General features: G+C 40.8%; 2 protein-coding genes and 1 long non-coding RNA gene across 9 annotated transcripts in view; 1 reads left to right on the top strand and 2 right to left on the bottom strand.

Moving 5' to 3' along the window:
- Positions 1 to 13,807, top strand: part of TASOR (transcription activation suppressor) — a 68,963-nt gene extending 55,156 nt beyond the window's left edge. For 2 of the 4 annotated variants that reach the window (XR_014216001.1, XR_014216003.1), the window contains 2 exons: positions 9,288 to 9,354; positions 13,138 to 13,807. Coding sequence is in view for 1 of the 4 variants with exons in the window: in XM_082209191.1 (XP_082065317.1) it covers positions 5,814 to 5,878 (65 nt within the window). In the remaining 3 variants the exon portion in view is untranslated. Of the gene's footprint in view, positions 1 to 5,813; positions 6,488 to 7,844; positions 7,917 to 9,287; positions 9,355 to 13,137 lie in introns of those variants that run through there. The other 2 variants (XR_014216002.1, XM_082209191.1) reach the window with 2 other exon arrangements.
- The window catches only part of LOC309525531, a 382,776-nt gene that overhangs the window by 77,690 nt on the left and 282,432 nt on the right, over positions 1 to 22,654 (bottom strand). The gene's annotated exons all lie outside the window — the stretch shown is intronic.
- Positions 1 to 22,654, bottom strand: part of CCDC66 (coiled-coil domain containing 66) — a 43,391-nt gene that overhangs the window by 2,446 nt on the left and 18,291 nt on the right. For 3 of the 4 annotated variants that reach the window (XM_082209366.1, XM_082209364.1, XM_082209365.1), the window contains 8 exons: positions 22,499 to 22,583; positions 21,445 to 21,606; positions 20,800 to 20,947; positions 19,374 to 19,526; positions 17,769 to 18,247; positions 16,375 to 16,412; positions 9,291 to 9,565; positions 8,791 to 8,912 (listed from right to left, as the gene is read on the bottom strand). In XM_082209366.1, coding sequence (XP_082065492.1) covers positions 8,791 to 8,912; positions 9,291 to 9,565; positions 16,375 to 16,412; positions 17,769 to 18,247; positions 19,374 to 19,526; positions 20,800 to 20,947; positions 21,445 to 21,606; positions 22,499 to 22,583 — 1,462 coding nt within the window. Of the gene's footprint in view, positions 1 to 8,790; positions 8,913 to 9,290; positions 9,566 to 12,578; positions 12,793 to 16,374; positions 16,413 to 17,768; positions 18,248 to 19,373; positions 19,527 to 20,799; positions 20,948 to 21,444; positions 21,607 to 22,498; positions 22,584 to 22,654 lie in introns of those variants that run through there. The other variant, XM_082209367.1, reaches the window with a different exon arrangement.

Raw genomic sequence — 22,654 nt, 5'->3', positions numbered from 1 at the left:
CGGAATCTGTAACCCGAGGTACCACTGTAATTACTCTTTAAAGAACTAAAGGTCACAGCAGAGTATGAAAACTTGTACCTTCTGAAGGACTGATAAGATCCGTAGCTCTGTTAAAGAATACAATGCATAGCCTTTAATCTTCATTTCAGACCTAACTATTGGCATTCTTCCTACTTAGAAATTAGCCCCTCAAACTCTTTGCTGCATTATACGTAGTTCTATTTGGCTGGTAACCCACCAAAAGGACTCCTAAAACATTTGGAAAGATCTACCAACTAAGGAAAAAATCCAACAAAATCTAAGTTTTAGCTAATTCACACACAAACTTGTTTAAGAAAAGCTGCAATCTTATCTTGAAATGCACCACCGTGGAAATTTTGAAGAGAACCCACATGCCAGCTGTATACTGCTTGCCAAACCTGTATTAGGCACACATATTTCCATTTGGTCTGTCATGTCAACCTAAGAATTTTGATGATCATAGGCTTACAGAGTTGGAAGAAACCCTGAGGGTTATCTACTCCAACGCCTTGCAATGCAGGAATCGCAACAAACTCATACATGAAAGATGGCCATCCAGACTCTTCCAAGGAGAGTCCACCACCTCCCAAAGGATACTGTTCCACTATCGAGCAGCTCTTATTGTCAGAACATTATTTCTGATGCTCTTGATTACATTACTGAAATATTAAATTCACTAGGGAATAAATTCAAGGGCACATTAGCTCCTAATATGAAATAAGTTGCTTCAGTTTTTTATTCTTTCAATTATTATGATTTCCCTCTGTCTTCCCCCAATATGTGCCCCATGCCATCTCCAAATCTGCTTGAGGTTTGAGGGAACACCCATAGTAGATTTAGGTAGTGCGTCTGGAGAGGGAGAGAACATTCCATGATGAAAGTTGCACTGATGGAACATTTACCTTAGCGCTACTGCTATGTTGACTACAACCTACTTTACCTACTGTTAAAATGTAAGCAAAGTGCTATCCTTCCTCCTGCCCTATTTTCTTATAGTGCCGCAGGCACTGTAGGAAAGAGGGCCAAGAGGAAAAACTATAATTTCTACCCTAAAAATATTTGGAGAGCAGAGGAAATACTCTTTGGAAGAATCCTTACAGAAGTATATATTGCTGTTCATAGAGGTTTATGCAATCACAATTTAAGTCGCACTGATGTGAAAACAATTGTTAACATATTGTGAGTAGCATAACCAAGTTATGCTACCTCCACAAGGTAGCTAATAGGGCGAGACTTGAAAGCACATGAACTAGATTTCCCCCCCAAAAAAGCAGTAAAGCAAAACACAGAATCAAGGAATAAGAGATTTTATAACAATTGACTTGTACCTACATGGTGGGCTCTAAGAAGCAAGAAGACTTCTGTAAAAAAAAAAAATCTGAAGTCTTCTATAACTGAAGAGAACAAAAAGGAACACAAACTTTGGCACACACAAAGGTGCAAGCACACAGGAAGGGGTGCTAAAAAGAAAGAAAGAATTTGAGGAACATATTGCTAAGACCATTAAAACCAACAACAGTAAGTTCTTTAAATAACAGGAAACAGTGGAGGAAAACAGTCATTCGACTCCCTTTGAATGGCAAAGGAGTCGAATGAATGCTAAAGGAGGATAAGGAGACTGCTGAATGAATTCTTTGCATCTGTCTTCCCGACAGAAAATATAGGGCAGATCCCAGTGCCCAAACTAACCTTGCAGGAGGTGCATCTGGGGAACTAAGGTCGCTAGTGCTAGGCTTAATGGACAAAATAAAAACTAACAAAATTGCTGGGTCCACATGGCATTCACCCTGAGACCAAATGTGAAATTGCTGGTCTTCTAACAAAAATATGTAAATTGTCCCTTGGTTCAGCCTCTGTATCTGTGGACTGGAAAGTAGCAAGTGTAACACCAGCTTTAAAAATGGATCCTGGGGAGCGGTGATCCTGGGAATGGAAGGCCAGTTAACCTAATGTCTGTTGTGGAAAACTGGTGGAAAGTATTGTTAAAGATAAAATAAACAACCATATAGAAGAACAAGCCGCATTGAAGCATTGGTTTCTGCAAAGGCAAGTTCTGTCTTATGAACTTATTAGAGTTCTTTCAGAGTGTCAACAAGCATGTAGATAAAGGTGGTCCAGTTGACAACTGTACCTGGACTTTCAAAAAGCTTTCAACAAAGTACTTTAACCAAGACTCCCAAGTAAGCTTCTAAATCAAGGAATAAGAGGAGAGGTCCTCTTGAGGATAAGAAGTTAAGTTTTGGGAAGCAATGAATAGGAATCAGTGGACAAGGTTCAGTAATGGAACCTATGCTTTTTAACTTGTTCATAAACAATCTAGAGTTAGGGGAGAGCAGTGAGGTGGCAAAGTTTGCTGATGACACTAAATTATTCAGATTTGTTAAAAGAGACCATAAAGAGCTTCAAAAAGCCCTCTCCCAACTGAATGGTGGTGAAATAGAAAATGCAGTTCAATATAAACAAGTGAAAAGTGATGCATGTCAGAGCAAAAAAATCTTAATTTCATATAAACGCTCATAATAGCTCAATGAAGATACTGTTCCAGTTTGTGGTGAGTGTAAAAAGGCACATTCCATGCCAGGGATCGTTAGGAAAGGAATCGGAAAATAAGACTGCAGATATCATCATGCCATTATACACCTCTATGGTGTGACCGTATTTGGAATACTGTTTACAGTTCTGGTTGTCACATCTGAAAAAGGATATTGTAGAGTTGGTAAAGATTCAGAAAAGGGCAACCAAAATGATAGAGTTTGAAACGATTCCCCTATGAAGAAAGCTTGCAGCATTTTTTACTTTTTAGTTTAGAGAAAAGGTGAGTAACGTATTAGTTTATAAAATTATGCATGGCGTGGAAAAGGTGCATAGAGAAAAGTTTTTCTCCCTCATAACTAAAGAACTCGTGCGCCTCAAAGCGAAATGTTGGAAAATTCAGGGTAGATAAAGTACTTCTTCAGAACTTGCTCCCGCAGGGCGAACTGATAGCCACCAGCTTAGATGGCTTTTAAAGAGGATTTGACAAATTCACGGAGAAGGCTATCAGTCAGTACTAGCCATGATGGAAGCCTTGGAAGAGCAAAGTGCTCCTCTTCAGCTAGCTGGTTCCCCCCAGGCATCTGCTTGGTCACAGTGAGAACAGGCTCCTGGACTAGATGGGCCCCTGGACAGATGCAGCAGGCTCTTCTTATGGAGGGTGGTGCTGGAGAACAGAGCTCTGTGCACACTCTGGTCTGCTGTGTGCCCCCTAAGCTAGCCTTTGCAAGTGCTGATGTAAAATCTTAACTGTCAGGCCAGGCAGCTTCTGTATATGGAACTGACAGACACATCATATTCATTCTCAGAGGAAGCAAAATGTCTTGAACTCCCAACTCATTCTAGTTATTTATTTCTACTATATTCAAGCATCTCCCGCAGCTCTATTACAGTATAGAAGTGAGGGTGGCCATAATAGCGAGGCTCTTTCCACCACAAGATGAAGAACTAGACAAAGTGAGCAAATGTGTAACTACAGTGGTACCTCGGGTTAAGTACTTACGGTAATTCGTTCCGGAGGTCCATTCTTAACCTGAAGCACCACTTTAGCTAATGGAGCCTCCTGCTGCTGCCGCGCCGCCGGAGCACAATTTCTGTTCTCATCCTGAAGCAAAGTTCTTAACCCAAGTTACTATTTCTGTGTTAGCAGAGTCTGTAACCTGAAGCGTATGTAACCCGAGGTACCACTGTATTGCCTCTAGAGTAACTTCTGAACCCAAGTGCTTTGAAGCAGTGGAAAGATAATCTTGTCTATACTGCTCTCCTCATATAAAAGTACCAAATCAGTGAAAGAAGTGCATTTTATTCTAGAAACATTTTACCCATGTGGCACTCTTTCTCTGCTGTGGTCTTTTTGTGTAGAGGTGGGCATTTGTCTGGCTTAGGTATCCATACTTGAGACAGAAGAAGACAGGCACATTTCTATGCTGCTAAATGGCATTAGGAAAGGAGATGAGTGAATGAGGTCAGGGGTACAAAACAGCAAACAGAGGTAAATAGCCTTTGTACTTGATAGCACAAAAAAGAACAAAACAAAAAATGCACAAGGAAGACTGCATTGCAGGTGGTTGGACTAGATGACTCTTGGGTCCCTTCTTAAGATTCAATGATTCTATTACTGTTAGGGAGGACAATAGAGTTTACCATCAGAAAGCTCTTCCTGTTTAGTCAGAATCCCCTTTGTTGTAACGTGAATCCGTTGGTTTGGATCCTTTCCTCCAGAGCAGAAGAAAACAAGATTGCTCCATTCTCCTTTGGATATTTGAAGATGGCTATCATATCTCCTCTTTTCCAGGCTAAACATACCCAACCACCTCAACCATTCCTCATAAAGCTTGGTTTCCAGACCCTTGATCATCTTGGTTGCCCTCCTCTGCACATGTTCCAGTTTGTTAATATCTTCCTTAAATTGCGCTGCCCAGAACTGTGACACGTTACTATCCCAGTGCGGTCTGATCAAGGTAGAATAGAGCAGGGCTATTACTTCCCTTGATCTGGACACTATATTTCTGTTGATGCAGCCTAGAATATAGCATTAGCTTCCCCACCCCTGCTGCATCACACTGTTGACTCATGCTAAGCTTGTGACCTACCAAGATCCCTAGATCCTTTTCACATGTACTACAGGCAAGCCAGGTGTCCCTTCATCTTTTATTTGTGCAGCTGGTTCTTCATCCTAAGTACAGAACTTTACATTTGTCCCTATTGAAATTCAGTTTGTTAGTTGGGTCCAGTTCTCCAATCTTTTCCTAAGTGCTCACAGATTGAATATTTAATTATCTGTTCTGGGACCTTTCCTGGTATCAATGTCAATCCGACTGGTCAACAGTTACCTGGGTCTTCTCCTCCGTTTGAAGACAGGGACAACATTTTCCCACCGCCAGTCCACAGAGACCTTACTTGTTCTCCAATAATTCCCTTGTCTGTGTATAATAAATCAGTTCCTCCCTGTTGGTGAGGACTAGGTCCAAGAGAACCCCCTTGTTGCTTCTTTCACCTTCTGGGAAAGGAAACTGACAGCAAGACAACTGAGGAATTTGTTGTGCCTTATATTCTTGTCAGATATATTGGGGTAGTTGTAGTCTCCCATGACTACTATATCTCTTCTTTTTTGAATGTTTGTTAATCTGCTCTAGGAAGGCATCATCCAGGTCCTCAGTGTGGTTTGGAGGTCTATAGTAAGGTTACTATCGTTTCTCTCTCCTACAATTGTTATCCATATACTCTCAATCTGCCTTCCATACTTCAAGTCACAGATTTCTTCACAAGTGTACACATCCTTTATATATAATGCTATTCCTCCCTTCCTGTTTGATCACTTTTTCCCCAGGTTGCACTCAATTCCTACATTCCTGTCATGAGTTTCATTCCACCAAGTGTTAGTAATGCCTATTAGGTCATATTTGTCATCTTGTATTCAGAGATCAAGTTCTTCTCGCTTGTTTCTCATACTCCATGTATTTGTGTAGAAACAACTGAAACAGTCATTCCTCCAAACACTGCTGCCTCTGTACCCCTTCGTAAGGAGTCACATGTCACCACCAATCTCTTCATTCTCTGGGGAGCTGCAGGAATCATTCTGTACCCTGTCCCTTCCACTGTCACCTTGGTGTGTTCTGAGATCTGCAACTACTGTACTTGCTCCTCTGGCCAAGAATATGTGTCCTAGATGAGGGCACGGAAGCAATTTTGTAGCTTCAGTGATACACTGAGTGATCTTCCTCCTTCCTAGGTGTACCCTGCCTGCATTTCTCTTCCAGGACACCCAGTCTGTGGACCACAGTGTGGAAACCCCTGTATTAGAGCAATCAGAACCGTCACATGAGGCTGGACTATTTCATTCTCAGAGAAAAAAACTGGCTCGAAGACTCCACTGAGGAAAAGGTGCCCTGCAATTTTTGCACCACCAGGAGAGAAAGGAATTGTTTCCTAAAACTTGAATACTACTGTATGTAAACCATGAAACTAAGGAAGTGTGGCTCATGCAATCTGAAGCAAGATTCATGATGGTTAAAGAAGATGGATAATATTTCTTCCTATATACATTTCATTTCATTACTCAAGAACAGTAACAAAACAGGCATATGCAGCTACTATCTACTGATGGACGGAAAATTGATGCAAAATTATGGAACCAGTTTTCATTCTTTGAACAAACTGAGATTTTAATTCTAAATCTTCCACAACTCCTTTGTCTTAGAGAAAAAGGTTTTACAAAATATGTGACTATATATGTATGTGTGTGTTGGTTCTCAATATTTCATGTTTATGTATTGTTTTTCATTTGTTTTTACCTCTACCGATGTAACCATCCCTATGACCATGGGGTGATGTGTGGGATATAAATCCAAATAATAATTAAATAAAATTACAACAGTGGATCCAATGACCTTTTTATGGTCACCTCTAGTAATTATGCTGGGACGCGGGTGGCACTGTGGGTTAAACCAGAGCCTAGGACTTGCCGATCAGAAGGTTGGCGGTTCAAATCCCCGTGACGGGGTGAGTTCCCGTTGCTCGGTCCCTGCTCCTGCCAACCTAGCAGTTCGAAAGCACATCAAAGTCCAAGTAGATAAATAGGTATAGCTCCAGTGGGAAGGAAAATGGCGTTTCCGTGCGCTGCTCTGGTTCGCCAGAAGCAGCTTAGTCATGCTGGCCACATGACCCGGAAGCAGTACGCCGGCTCCCTTGGCCAATAAAGCAAGATGAGCACCGCAACCCCAGAGTCGGCCACGACTGGACCTAATGGTCAGAGGTCCCTTTACCTTTTACTAGTAATTATGCTATATGGGATTCAGAATTGCATCAGAACTGGACAAATTGCTCCCGCCTAAGATGCATATATCAAAGTATAAATGTAATACAGAATCATAAAGTTGGATCCAGGCATGTCCTTGGCGGAACTCCACTAACTGAATGCTCTGGTAGGCAAAAGTGGGAGGTGATATTCATTGGTTCCTCCAGCAGTCCTCATGCCATCTGCCACGCTGTCCTGGAGGATCCCCCAACCCACTGGAGCAGATTTTCAGGAAAGGGGGCATCACCAAAAGCCCCTCCACTGGATTTAAGTTCCTGCACCCCCATTTCAAGATGGGGAATCTCTGGATCCAACCCATTGATGCAATGAATTCAGTATTTCTAAGGAGTTCACCCCCATTCCATCTGTTTTATAGTATTTTAAATCAGAAGCTTTTGTAACAATTGCATTTTATGGATGTTACAAGCTACTTTGGGCATTCTGGTCAAAAGGCAGGATATAAGTCTAAAATATACAGAGAAGGGCTGTGCAGTAGTCACATTAGAATACTAAATGGTGAATTCAGAAGGAAATTAAAAACTTTTCACATGTCGTTTTAAATGTATGGACCTTTGACAGAACAATCCTCATAAATGACTTGGGGACCTTGGACTGAAAACTAGAGTCTAAATCAGGGGTGGTCAACCTTTTTATACCTACTGCCCACTAATGCATCTTTCTTGATGGTAAAATTTCCTTACCGCCCACCAGTGCTTGATGGAAGGAGGATTCAGCTTATGCCATAGAACCCCCTCCCGCCCACCTAGAATCCTGAAACGCCCACTAGTGGGCAGTAGGGACCAGGTTGACAACCCCTGGTCTAAATCAAGTAAGTAAATGATTTTAGAAAAATAATGTGACTGAGAGGAAGAAACAATTCAACTCAGTTGTCAGCTGTGCATTAATCAAAATGTTGGTGGAAAAGATGTACCTATATAAATCTTTTAAAATAGCAACTTATACACACAGCATAATTTTCCATTCCCTCTTACAGCAGCCAGCATGCAGATTGCCAGTTATTAGTCACCCACTGATTTACTGATGCTGCAAGCAAATTAATACCAAAGTAAGTTTCATTGTCATTTATTTAATAAATAAATAAAATTAATAATAATAATAATAATAATAATAATAATAATAATAATAATAATAATAATAATAATATATTATTTCTACCCAGCCCATCTGGCTGGGTTTCCCAGCCACTCTGGGCGGTTTCCAACAGAAGGTTAAAAATACATTAAAAATAAACTGTTCATTTACTACGTAAGCAACAAAAGTATGTTTTCTTCCAAGTAAAATTTAGGGTGTCTGAAACAGTATATTTCATAACCATGTCAAACGTTCAACTGAAAAATAAATTGGATACAAGAATTGTGGAAAGTTCTCAAAACCAAATCTACATATTACACAGAATGAGGTGCTGGAAATATCTGGACTGTACCCACTTTCAATTGCAGTTTCTGGGGAAGCAAATTTTTTATAAACCCTCCTCAATGTCAAAAATATTTCATCATCTATCCACCTGTGGGGAAAAAACTGCACAACCCACAATTCTACATCTAATTCTGTGCAATATGTAGAAAGGCTCTTGTGTGTACGCATAAAGTTACTATAGAATGAGAAAATAACGTGCATGCCCATGATAGCAGATCAGCACCTGACATTATATTTTATTGCCCATTAATTAGATTTTAGATAGGTTCCAATTAATAAATAATGGTAGTGCTATTTAAAATAAACATAATAAAAACTAAAGGAAATAATATACCAATTAATCCATAAAATAGGCCCCATTACATGAGAATTCCCTCCCAAGAAGATACAAATAGAATGTGAAGACAACCAGATACTAAGAGGTTAGGATCAGAAAAGAACTGTTTCTTTATGAAAGATGGAATACCTATCAAACTAAATTATCAATCCAGCTAATACAGTACCTGTCGCAGTTCTGAAAGTCCTTTGAGTATGGCCTGCTGTCTGTCTCTCACCACATTGGGATTAAAAAGTGGGTCCCTTATGTGATCGGAGCTAAAAATCTGTCGTGGTGTATGGCAAGCATCTAAAAGTAAATATAAATGAGATTAACTGGACTGAAAATAACCAGTCTTACTTTTTTTTAGTGCAAGATTAATATTTTCAGTGTTTAAAGATGGCTCTAACTTCAAATGGATCTGGAAAGAAGGCAGTATGTATATAAGGTTCTAAAAGAAGACATTTTCCATCAACATTTTGAAATTAAAATACATTGGTACATCGTGATATCTTTATTATTACACAAATATTTTAGATGTTATATTGGATTAATACTTTATTTTGCAGTTTTGTACTAGAAGCGGTTCATTAGAACAAAGGCTTCTTTGAAAAAAACATTTAAGTTCTGTGCAATGGTATACTATTCATTAATCAAAGGCATTTCTTTAACTTTGTATTGTAGTACCGTTTGGCTGCTGATATTGTGGATCATGTGTTGAAGGCCTGGTCATGGGTGCATCTGGATCAAGGTAATACACTTCATTTGTTCGCACGTAAGGAACAAAGTGAGAAGAAGGTGGCCTTTCAGTTTCAGCACTTTGAGGTGGTGTTTCACTCTGATGCTTATCTGTATAGGTACTTTTCTCTCTTCCATCATTGCTATTATGAGCTTCGAAATCAGGAGTCTTTATTTGCTGCGGCAATCGGTTTTTAACTGCTGGAACGGGTGGCGATTCAGATCTGTTTTAAAACAACAACAATAACCTTCAGACCTGTTTCGCAAGCAAAAAGCTTTTTTTTTATTTTTAAAAAAGTGTTAATATTAAGTTGTGCATATGGGAGGTTCTGAATTCTTATTTTTTTCTTGTTTGTTGAATTGTCTTCAGCAAAACAACTGAGATGCTAATTGTATACCTGAGTCAAGACCTTTTAAAGCTTTATTTCCTCCCTTAAATCCTTAACTTACCTGAGCAGCCCACCACATGGGCAATAATGCCTAAACCCAGTATTTTTACTTAATACAAATATATCTTGCTTTTTCTGCAAGGAGTTAATATGGCGGCATATATATAATCCCCTTTTTATCCTCACAACCCTGTGAGGTAGAATGGGTGAAGTTCAGCCAGATTTGCTAGAACATCAATCCATTAAAGAGTTCCATCAGTTGCTTCTAGACATTCAGAAAAATAAGGCGGAGACACATGTTTATAGTTGCTGCATATAGGAAGGTGAATCAGTAGCCATGAAGCGAGAGCTGCTGTACAACTGTATGAAATATGGGAGACACCAGTGAGATGGTAACAGATCATGCGGCGTACTATTAACAAGCCAAAGTTTCCTTTGGGACATTGTTTTTATAGGACAAGGTACCTTGGACTGCAGTCCAAATCCCCTCGTACTTGGGGGAGAGGATGTTGGATTGTGTGGAGGCAATCCTCTGCTTGCTTCCGATAACTCAGCCTCCCTCCAACCAGCACAGACCTCCCCCTTCCTCCCACCAAAAGTGTAGTATCCCCACCAGCAGAGTCTGGCAGAGAACCCCTGCATTCTGAGGGCAGGGCTGAGCCAGCCTGGGCTCACAGCCATTGTCATCCAGGCCCAATTGCTGCACCAGCACGAAGCTGGCACAGGTATTAGGCTCAGTTTGCCTAACCACCCTCCTAACTGGTTGGGCAGCAAATAGCTTTGACAATTCACACAGCCATAGCAACGGCAGGTTTGGATTGCAAACTTCCCGCTTGGATAAATAGGAAGAAAAAACACACATTTTAACAAACTTGTTCAGGGGAATTCTGAAGAGTTTAACACGAAATACATTTGCGATGAATTTGTTATAGAACTAAAAAGTGAAGATGGCCATATAATGTTTTCATAGACATCGATTCCGGACATGCATAGAATCACAGTAATAATCAAGATGGTTGTGGCAGAAAGATTGGTGACATGAAAATTCCTTCCGGTGGGTGTGCATGAAGCATCTACACTACAGTGGGTTAACTCACCACCACCAGTCACTCACTACATATGACAGGCAGGGACAGATGGTCAAACATTTGACTAACTAGCCAGCTTCTGAGACACTTTCCCACTGTACAAGCTGCATTGCAGCCATCTGAATAGCATACGTGGGGTTGGATTCCTCCTGTATGTCCACAAGACAGAACCCTTAAGTAACTAATGTTCCATTAACTGGTTGCCATGCAGGAGGCATCCTGGATGCTCAGGCCAACAGTTCTACTACAGGCTGGACCTACTTAGGTGGTCGGTTGGCAGCACTTGCTGCAGGACACTTTGCAAAGGCTGCCTCTACCCGAGAACGTATTTTGACTAAGTACTTAGTCTATAACCTGAATGCTGTGTTGGAAGAGATACCCACACAGAATGCTGAGATCCAATAAGATACTGGGGTTTTTTTTTGGGGGGGGGGTCGGTTTTTTAGAACCCAAATCTGTTTTGTTTTGCTTTGAATCTGCACTGTGGAGGAAGACCATACCTAATGGACACCTGTGAATTTTAGACAATATCCTTCCTCAACGTTTTGAAGCCAGCCAGTTGAAAGTTCCCAATTGACCTTTTCTCTGGAATCCTTTTAGAACCTGCGTGTTCCTAATAATTTCTGTTTAAGCTGCTGTTTAAGGGGACAAAAATGACTAACGGGTAGCTTGAAGGCTTCTTTTCCTCTTGTTGGGTGGTTTCTGTGTCTAGGGAAGACCTGTTCTGAGAGGGTTTGCACTACCCCTGAAAGAACAGGTTTGTAGTCTGGACATGCTCCTGAATTTCAACGTGTCACTGAAGTCTCAAGTGGCTTCTGTGGCAAGGAGTGTTTATGCCCATCTTAGGCTGATTCGCCAGCTACAGCTGTGCCTGGACCGGGATAGCCTGGCCTCAATTGCCCATGCTCTGATGACCTCCTGTCAGGACTATTGTTATGCATTGGTTGTGGGCCTGCCCTTGAAGGCAGTTTGAAGGCTGCAGCTAGTATAGATTGCAGCTGCTCCTCTTGAATTGCAGCAGCCCAATGGGGCCACATGACACCAGTTCTGAAACTGCTACACTAGCTGCCAGTGAGCATACAAAGCATATGGCTTGGTACCAAAGTACCTTCCCGGTATTCCTGACCCACAATTGACAGGTGAGGCCTTGCTGGTGGTGCTGCCACTTCAGAGTTGCTCAGTTGGCAGTGATATGTGACAGGGCCTTCTCAGTGGTGGTTCTGTGCTTGTGGGACGCGCCCCCTGGCCAGGTGCATCTGCTCCCCTCATTATTGTCTTTCAGAAGGAATTTAAAAATATTACTGTTTACTCAGGTATTTTATGGTCGTAAGATACTGTTTCTGGCAACCCTGAAATCATTGGCTGAGAGAACGACTGTTTTTAACTGTTTTTAGGATGTTTTTAATGATATTATTTAATAATGTTTTATTGATGTGTTTGCTGCCCTGGACTCCTTTGGTAAGAAGGGCAGAATATAAACATGTGGCTCAAAAAGGCTGGAGTGAATCTCCTTGCAGCTTGCCTATCAGAGGTTACTGTCCATTCTGCAGTGTTTAGATATTGCTCAGTGCAAAACTTTTAATAACCCTACTCCCTGACCTTAACCTTTGGTACTTCTGGGCTGAATGACGAGGAAGGAGATTCATGAACTCCTGTGGTGGGTGGTGAATGATAACTACTATTTCCAAAATCCCAGTACGGCACCCATTTTATCCAGCCTCAAAAGATGTAGGTGCAAGGGGAAAAAAGGAAACCAGAGGTCTGGGGAAGAGATTGATTTGTTTATTTCATAAAATTTATAGACCGATTGTTTTTAAAAAATCAAAGCGGTTCCTTCCTAGTTAACCCCACTTGGCTCCACTTGCCACTTCACACTTCAGTATAGAGACTGAATTGATGCTGTACAAAATGGCTACCCTGTTTTCGGTGTTGGCTAGATGGCCACTGATGCCTGAAGGCCCTGAGAGGACAAACCTTAGAAAGTAATGGGAGAAAATAATCAGAATTAAACAACATACAAGATTGTGTGTTTTTCACCTGGCTGGTGTCAGCCCATTCTTCCTTTTCCCTGTCTGAGAAAGCCCATGAGTTATCACCATACATGAGGGACTGAGAAGGCATAAGGAACCTAGCTGTTCCAGACCCTGTAAGTTGAGCAGGTGCACCTGTGGCATAGCCAGGAGGTGGCCAGCGAGGATAAAAAGAACCCTACACTTATCATGCAAAGGAATAGGGTGAGGGGTTGCTAAAGGCTTTGAAGTTCTTGGTGTGTTAGAGCAAAACTACTTTACATCGTTTACTGCCTTTTCCTCCTTCTAGGCCACTGAGGTAGAGAGAAGAGGCAGTGCATCAGGATTGACCTTTCTTTTGGAAGGCTGTCTGGGACCCAAACAATTGGATCACTGAAAACTACTGCCGTAATCTCTTGGACCAAAGTGGAGGACATTGCTAATGCCACATTCTGTGAAGCTAGACCTGACAGTCCCACCGCTACCAAGAAGGGAATGGAAGCGCATTGTGCCGAGTTTGGTAAAGTTCGGCTTGATGATCTAGTCTTCTCTTCCAAGGAGGGAATAGAAGCTTGTACCCCATTCTGTAGAGCTGGGCTTGGCAATCCCACCTCCACTGAGCGGGGAACAGAAGCCTATTCTGCCAACATGGGAAGATCATCGCTCTCCAGTAAGTGAATCTGTGGTTGGAACTGCCATTGTGTTCTCAGGTGGAGCAAGGAGCAGTCTTGGTAGCCATTACATGCCTCAGTTGGAATGTACAGACTCTCTGCTGACTTGTTGCTGCAGTGAGCAACCTGGTCCAAGATGGTGCTGCTGGAGACTGGAGTGCAGAAGAAAAAATGTGAGAACCAGAGTCTCCATCTATTTTCCCTACTGCCTCTGAGAAATGAACAGCTGTATGTATTTCTGCACCAAAACAGGCCAGCAGCATCAGGCATAGGCAAGTTTGTGTGGTGACACATTGTCTTGATCTGCATGTGGATCTACTTCAGCAGCTACCAGACCCCCACCCTTTGCAGATCTGTACATTGTTTTCCAGATACCAGCATTTTATTTGCTTTTTGTTTTACTTTTAATATTTGGATCCTGCTTTTCCACCAAGTATAGAGCTCAAGGCTCAGAATAACAACATTGGAAATTGGTGAATGTTTGTATAAATGTAATTTGATAAAACATGATATAAGGCAAAAATAAATTCAGCAAGCAATATTTCGATACAAACTCATTATAATTCAAAATATTTTAGTCACAAGGGAGGCAGGGCTGGTCTCGCTTAAGGCCTACATGGAGCAAACACTCCCTTAAAAACAGCCACACATCTCAGGGGTGTTCAATGTGCAAGTGAGAATGTGTAGCCATAGCCAAAACAAAGACAAGGAAGGAAAGCTGAGGAGGGGTTTCCTACCCATTTTTTAAAAGAAAGTTATGGACCCGGCAAGGATGTGAAAGAGAACAAGGTAGTTCTGCAGAAGGGAGCTCCTGAGAACCATGAAAGATTACACTAGCAAAATTCCAAGAAAAGGGCTCTGTCCCAAGGCAAGGCAGGAAAGGAATTGGAGCAGCCTCAGGAACTGGTTGAGTAGTCAAAGTTTGATCATGTGTCCTTGCCAATCCTAGACGGTGGTGTGCTCATTGTAACTCATTGTACTCCTGACGCATCCTGCGTGCCAACCAGGGAACATCAGCTGTAACTTCATGTTTGTAAATCAGATTGTCTCCAATTGTTGTATTCTTATTACACAGAAAACAGTGGCGCTCCTCAGGTTTGATATTTCAGTGCCGTATGATGATTGTTTTGTATTGGAAGAAATACGAAAAGAAATGGCCACCAAATTCTGTTCCAACTTCCAGCTGATGTTTCCGAATCATCTTCAAAGTCAGTCCCACATACAATGCATGGCAGTAATCTAACCTAGAAGTTAGCAGAGCATCGACTATCCCTGTACAGATGGGGTGCAGCTGGGCCACCAGCTGAAGCTGATGGACGGCACATGTCACCGAGGCCACCTGAGCCTCAAGCGATAGCAAAGGATTCAGAAGTCCTCCCAAGCTATGTACCTGCTTCGTCAGAGAGTGTTAACCCCATCAAGAGCAGGACACTTTCTGTCCATCCGGTCTAGGGAGATGCCCACTAACAGTGCCTCAGTCTTATCTAGATGGAGTTTCAGCTTGTTGGCTCTCATCCAGCCCATTACGGTGGCAAGACAACGGTCCAGCATATCCACTGCCACACCAGCAGAAGCTGAAGTAGACTTGTCAGCATATTGCTGACAATGTACTCAAAAACTCTGGATAACCCACTCAGCAGTTTCATGTAGATGTTGAACATCATAGGGGAAAGAATGAACCCTGAGGATCCCCACAATTATTATTATTATTTATTGAATTTATAGACTGCCCTATACCTGCAGATCTTAGGGCAGTTCACAGAATAAAATCCAAATATAAAATCACAAAATACATAATCAGAACAAAAACAAGCACCCAATAACTGCCCCCCCCAAACCCCCACATTTTAAAAGGACATAGGATGTCTAATCAACTAAAGGCCTGCTTAAAAAGGAATGTTTTTGTATAATGAAGGCACCAGGCAAACTTCCCTGGGGAGAGCATTCCAATGAAGGTTCCACTAGACTGAAGAGCACTCCCTAAGCATCACCCTCTGAAAATGACCATCCAAGTAGGACCATAACCACTGCAAAGCAGTACCACCCAGTCCCAACTTGGTCAGCCGCTCCAGGAGGATGCCATGGTCAATGACATCAAAGGCCACTGAGAGGTTAAGGAGAATTAACAGGAACACATTTCTCCTGTCTCCCATCAAAAGTCATCATGCAGGATGACTAAACCATTTTCTATGCCAAAACTAGGCCTAAACCCCGACTGAAATGGATCTAGAAAATCAGTTTCCTCCAAGAACACCTGGATCTGGTCCACAACCACCTGCTCAAAGAGAGACTAGCTACTAGTCAGTAGTTACTTAGATTTTTCAAACCCAGGAAGGATTTCTTAACAAGTAGTCTTATCACTGCCTCCTCCAAGCAAGCAGAGCACCCCCTCTCTTCAGGACACATTTATCACCTCCCCTCCCTGCTACTTTTTATCAGTCAAGAGGGGCAAGGGCCCGGAGCACAAGTGGCTGGCCTGACAGACCCAAGCACCTTGTCCGCATCTTGGCGTCTTAGCAGTTGAAACTCATCCACCACAACAGGACTAGACAGTGCTCTGGACACCCCAAGAGATTCTTCTGCTGCAACAGTGGAGTCAAGGTCCTGACAGATGCAAGCAATTTTACCCTCAAAGTGCTTTGCACACCAGTTACCGACAGCTACCATCAGTTGTGTTACTTCCTCTGGGCCAGACTGTAAAAGGCCTCATACTACACAGAAAAGCTCTGCCAAACAGCATAATGAGGAAGCTATGGGGTAGGCCTGGGTGATATACTGTATTGGTATGAGGGGCTAACCGCGATGGTGGTTAACCCATTGTACTCCAAATAAAGAAAGAAATCATTAAATACTTTACTAGAGAAGGCGATACCTACCTTTGTTCACCTAAGTGGTTTTCTGGTGATTGTTCTTCCTAAAATAAGACCAAAATAAATAAATAAATAAGATGTAGCTTCTCACCCTCTGTATTTTGCAGTTAATAATTCAGATAGCTTGCTTTGTCTCCCCTTTGAATAGTTTTTTAAAGCACCATTTAAAATTTCTTTGGAATTCCTATGGTACATACCAAAGCCTGTACATTCACATTCTCTCTCTCTCTCTCTCTCTCTCTCTTACTTATAAAACCTTATTGCTGGTAATGTGTCACTCTCTAAGCATCCTCTCACTGGTATGATATAAAGAGAAGCCAGGATGAAGGGATGGGGCTATACAAACAAGGGCTGGCTTCTCCCCAAGGCCTATGGGACTAAAATGGCACAGAATTTAGGGCAAGGCTGAGAACTGCACTAAGTGCAGGTGGGGATAGGGCTCTGAAAAGGACTGGAGCTCTTCAGCTCCTCACCCTACCTGTCAAATTTGAGTTAGGGGTGGCTACCCTATGGCCCACCAGATGTTGCTAGACTCCAGCTTCTGCCAGAGGGGGGCTATAGTCCAGCAACATCTGGAGGGCCAAGACCAGGCCCCTCCCCACTTTAGTTTGTAATTATATTGTACCCCAGGATGGCAGATATAAAGGTTATCTCCTCATATCCACAGAACAATCCTGCAAGGAAGATTAAACACTAGTGTGTGATTGGTATAACAACATTTTACGGATATTTGGACCAAACAATATCTTAGAATATTATAAATTCTTGCACCACATTGAAAGTCTTAACTCATCATATTTAAATTCTATGTGGAATGAAAGTTACCAAAATATGAAATCTGGGTGCACATATTGCATAAAGACATGCTTGCACAACATAACAGTCTTCAGTAAATAGTCTTGGGACCTAAGGCTTAAGGGCCTTTTTGGATAATCAATTTACTATGTAATAAATGCAGTTTGTTTCTCACTTGTTGTATATGGTCAGCAGCTCTTCCCTTCTGGTTTGCATCTCTGTTGCAGGGACACTAAATCTTCCAAGGACGCAACTAGGATTCTTTCCCAACATAGCATATTCATTGCTAGTGGTTGCTATAGTATATGAGATGCAAGACTGCCACAGGCCTCTGTTAGGATACACTTAGGACATGGATTATTTTATATGAGAAAACTCAAGGTCTTGTGAATTTTTCTCATAGCGGTCTTATTTTAATGTTTGGGGGGGTTGACATGCCCTTACAATGGGCAGCAGTCTGGCACCATGTTGGGCACTGTCCTACTATCAACATCTGTCCAGAGTGTTTGCAGTAAGAAATTATTAAAATCCATAGAAGAAACAAATGGTGCAGTACAGTATTGGCCTTTTGAGTACAATATTATCATGTTTCTCAATGTACTCACCTTATTCTTAGCATCACATTCATGCTGAAGTGAGGGGGATTCATCTGGAGAAATGCCTTTCTTTTGAGTGAGATTTCCAGGACTATTTCTTTCAACCAACTGAAGCAGTTCCATCTGTCGTCTAGCTTTTTTTTCTTCCCTTTGCCTTTGCATACATCTTGGATATTTTTCCGATGCTGGGATATACCTTTTGCAAGGTTTGTTTATGTTCCAGTCTGGTTTTTTCCAATTCCTTTCAACTGCCTTGCCTTGCTTCTGTTTTTGCGCAAATTGTTCATATATATTGCTGTAGCTGACAATATTCTCTTTTTCTGAAATCTTCTTTTTATCTAGATACTGTGTCTCTTTCTTGCACTTTTTGCTTTTGAAGTCTGCTTTATATTCTGCAGCAATACCTGGAGATTCACAGTCTGCTCTTCCTTTCCCAGTTTGCTTAGTGCAAATCTCAGAATTAGGGTGCACGTCAATGTTAACAATATCTAAAAAATAATGATAGATATTTGCATTTCAATTATTCATTTCACTGTATCCCTATTAAGTTTATTTAAACATCACTGAAATGGGAGTATCCCTTTTTCTTTGCATAGCCAAGCAACATAACAAGGATAATACATTCAGAATTAGTAGGTATACATGTAAAACTGAATAGGTAATTCATTGCAAAACTTAAAATGTACAAACAATTCTGTTGATTGTCTGCTGTGATAAGGAATATAAAATAAATTTACATATATACATATATGTGTGTGTGTGATTATTGGAATCAACTAACGGAGCACTTTAACGAACTATTTATACAAATTAATATCTAGCATTAATGAGAAAAACACAAGTGTATATGTATAATATCTGTACTTCTATTTCCTTTTCAATACAAAAATGAGGGGGAGGAAATGAAACACTAAAGGTGCAAACCTAAACAAACTTAAATCCCGTTGAACTCAGTTGTACTTCCAAGTATATATCCATAGGATTGTGCTATGTGAAGTCCATTGTGTTGGTGATTATAAATTGTGTTGCTGTCCTAGTTTCCCTATGCTGTGCGCTGCTGCCAGTTATTGAGAGGGGAGAGGCATGTTGTGGGTGTAGAACAATAAGCTCCCCCAACAACTGGTATTCAGAGGCATGCTCTGTAATCAGGGCTATATTAAACTCTGTTATTAAACTATATTATCAATAGTCTTTCCCTACATGCTGTAGTCCTACTCTCAAAAGCTACTTATAACTCCTTTGTAATCTTGCTCCATATATCCCCAAGCTGTACTAATTTCAAGAATGGGTGATAACTATGAATGCACTAATTTCTTAAATATGTAAATCTTCCAATAAATATCATCAACTGTATCAAAGTGAACTTGGCTCCTCCTCAGTTGTTCTTAAACTTGCAGAGAAAAAACTTATTCGCACCTGATTTTCTCTTACACTTAACAGCACACTATAGACTTAATGCTAATCTCATTTGATCAAGAATGTCTGAAGAAGTAGTCCCTCATTAATGAGGAAGAATATAGGATTCCCCCCCCCATCTAAATTTACTGTTTTACTAGTATAAATGGTAAGACCGGCAATAGATAAGATAATGGAACATGTAATTAACTTGTATACCTGTCTGCACAGCAGTGTCTTTCCGAGGAGAGAGAATAGTTTTGACATCCTGATTCATTAGACTGCTGTTCTCTCCAGAACAGTGATCATTATTATCACGAGTATCAAAAAAGCCATTCAGGTCAGTACAGTAACTCTCACATGGTACATCACCTAAAGGGGAAGAAATAAAATATGTATTCAAATACTGCTAATCACTCAAAAGTTAATGTTTCAAATAAACTGATCAGTTCATAAATCACAGCTTTGTCTGAATGTGTACATTACTAACAGGGACTGCTAAATACAGGGGTTGTGAATTATAATCAAAATAGTTAATAAGGAACTATAGATTATAGGATCTCTACCCATCCTATAGAGTCAGTCTGAAATGTCATCATGGAAGTTTGGGAAATACAGTGGTACCTCAGGTTACATATGCTTCAGGTTACATACACTTCAGGTTACAGACTCCGCTAACCCAGAAATAGTGCTTCAGGTTAAGAACTTTGCTTCAGGATGAGAACAGAAATCGTGCTCCGGCGGGGCAGCGGCAGCAGGAGGCCCCATTAGCTAAAGTGGTGCTTCAGGTTAAGAACATTTACAGGTTAAGTACGGACCTCTGGAACGAATTAAGTACTTAACCTGAGGTACCACTGTAAAGGAGGCCACCAAGAGATGCAAATTCCCCCCCATCCAAAAGTTAACCATGGATAAATTTTTCCTGTGTTTTTCATGGCTTTTTGGAACAGTATGTTTCCCTTTTATATGGTTCTTTTGATGCTTCTGCAAAACGAACAAAACTCAGAACATCTGGGTCTTTACAGTAAGAGCCTAAGCAGCCAGACAGTGACATAATGGCACCATATAGCCAGAATCGAGGAGAAACAGGGCTCTAATCACTCTCACTGTGACAGGGTGGAGATGGGAGGAAAGTGAATGTACCCTCGTGGGCAGAAAAAAGTTCCCACCATCTTCCCTGTCGTTTCCATGTCCCTCCTGAGAAAACTGCTAAAGAGTGGAGGCAGACATTTTAGGAGGTGTGAAAGTGTCTGTGAAATTCAGCCTTCTGTTTTGGCTCTCACTGAACCAGTCTGACTGAGGTTATGTTAAATATCTCTGTGTCAGGGAAACATGTACTTCAGAATTTCTAAGGGCCTGAAAAAAACTTCCAATTTCATTCAGTGAACTAAGGATTATAAATAACTACACTTCAAGAATGAAAGAACTACTACGCCATCAATGTGCATGGCATTTTATAGGCCGGAAAAAGTTCCCCACCTGCATGGCAACTAGGGGGTTGTGCCAAAAGCTTTATGGAAAGGTGGATTTTCGAAAATATTCCATCATCAAGATTCCTGAAAGGAACAATTCTTATTTGGGAGGCGTTCTCAAGGAGCAACAAATCAACTCTGTCAAACCCACACCATTTAAACCTTATACTTACCACCACCAATATTCTTCTGCAGTTTGGAAATATCATGCCCCTTCTGAGCCAAATCTTTAATGCGCTGTTCCTGTTTTAACCTCTGCGCCAACTCTTGAGCTCTTTGCATTGTCTGGTATAGCTCATTTGTTTTAACGGTCATTATCTCCTAAATGATAAAGGAAATATACATTTAGAACATTTAGGAAGGAACCAAGACAGAATCTTGAACTACATACCTCTACGACTTGCACATTATGTGAGCTTTTCAAAAATAGGAATGTGAACATCTCTATATACTGAGAAATGGGGGAACTAGATTTTACTTGTAACCATACCTAGCAACAACTAAGGTGGCTTGGTTTCTCAGCATGTGAGGGCTGAGCTGTGGGCAGCAGTCTGAGGTGAGCTGAGAACCAGAATCCACAGGACAAGCCTGTAGTTGGAAATGAAGATGAAGTCAGAACCAAAGGAAAAGCCAAGAGGCTGGATTACAGAGCAAGCCAGAAGTTAAGACTGATTAAAGGTTATAGGAGCAAACCAGAGCTTGTTGCTCAAGCAAGGTGCAATGGGAAAAGCCCTCTTATTCTCCTTCCTGTCCAGGAGAATTTAATAGCCAGCCTGGATGAGCAGGGTCTGCCAAGGACCTGAAGATACTAAACCTACCTCTTTTTGCTTTTGTTTGAGCAGATCATCTTCAAACTGCTTCTTCATGAGCTCCTGCTCTTTTGCAAGTCGGCGCTCTTCTTCTTGTTCTTCTTGTTTCCTTTGTTCCTCTTCAAGTTGTTTTTTCTTCCGCTTTTCCTCCACTTGAGCCATTATGGCTTTCTAGAAAAATCAAATTGATGATAAAACGCTCTTAGGAATTAGGGATCAAATGTCATTTAGAAAAAAAATCCTCTAAATGTTAATATATATTTTGCTATTTGTTTTCTTATTGTATCATTCCCATAAGTTTTTTTAAAAATTCCTACATCTGGATTATGACTAAAGGTACTATGTTTATCTAGGACTAGGGGCTTTAAAAACTTTTTCAGCTCCAAAAATCAGAGAAACATTTTTGAACCTATATTGTAGTGTTTTGACATGTGGCTAAATAGAAGGCTTAAGGGTAACACAGGAAAAATATATCCTTGTCTTATTTTCATATATGAGAGGCATTTTGAAATGGATGAATTTTCAAACTTAGTAAGTTATATATTTCAATATTGTTGTATATTTTACACTATGTTGTAACTTGTTCTGCACCTTGGGATGAATGGTAGGATAGAAATGCTATAAAGAAATAAATAAAACAATGTTTCAAATATTGAAAGTGATTTCCACTAAGAAAAATGAAAATTCCATTCAACTAGTTTAATTTCCTTTGCTGTTCTTTTCTTTAATATGTTAAAGTGTTTTTAATTATTTTTAATGTTTTGTCAGTTGATTGTTTAAGAAGGTTTTTTAATGATAGACACCTCAAGCTTTTCTTTCTAAAAACAAACTCAACAGCAATAATACTAAAATCACCACCAGATTTGTTTAATCAGATAAAAGAAAAGAAGCTGTCTGCCATGGTTCTAACTACAATCAAGCCCAACTACATCATTACACTTCCTCTCACTGCTTGTTCGGTTTATGTTTTTGGTCAAGTTTTAATGTTTTCTTCCACTTAATAGAAAAAACAGGAAATTAAACAAACACACACAAAACCCTATATTAGAAGTTAGTGATCTACCTGATGTTCTAATTGTTTTTGCCGTCTCCTTCCTCTCTCCTCAATTTGAGCAGGATCCAGGAGGGCAGTCATTGAGCGAAGGAAACTGTCAACAGAAAAGCATTTAGAGACACAAACATCGTAATTTAAGTAAATACATTGCTACACAACACCCCA

Source organism: Podarcis vaucheri, assembly GCF_965113315.1.
Source record: "Podarcis vaucheri genome assembly, chromosome: 2".
Taxonomy (NCBI): domain Eukaryota; kingdom Metazoa; phylum Chordata; class Lepidosauria; order Squamata; family Lacertidae; genus Podarcis; species Podarcis vaucheri.
Note: the sequence above shows the minus strand (reverse complement) of the source record. Positions and strands in the feature narration are given on the sequence as shown.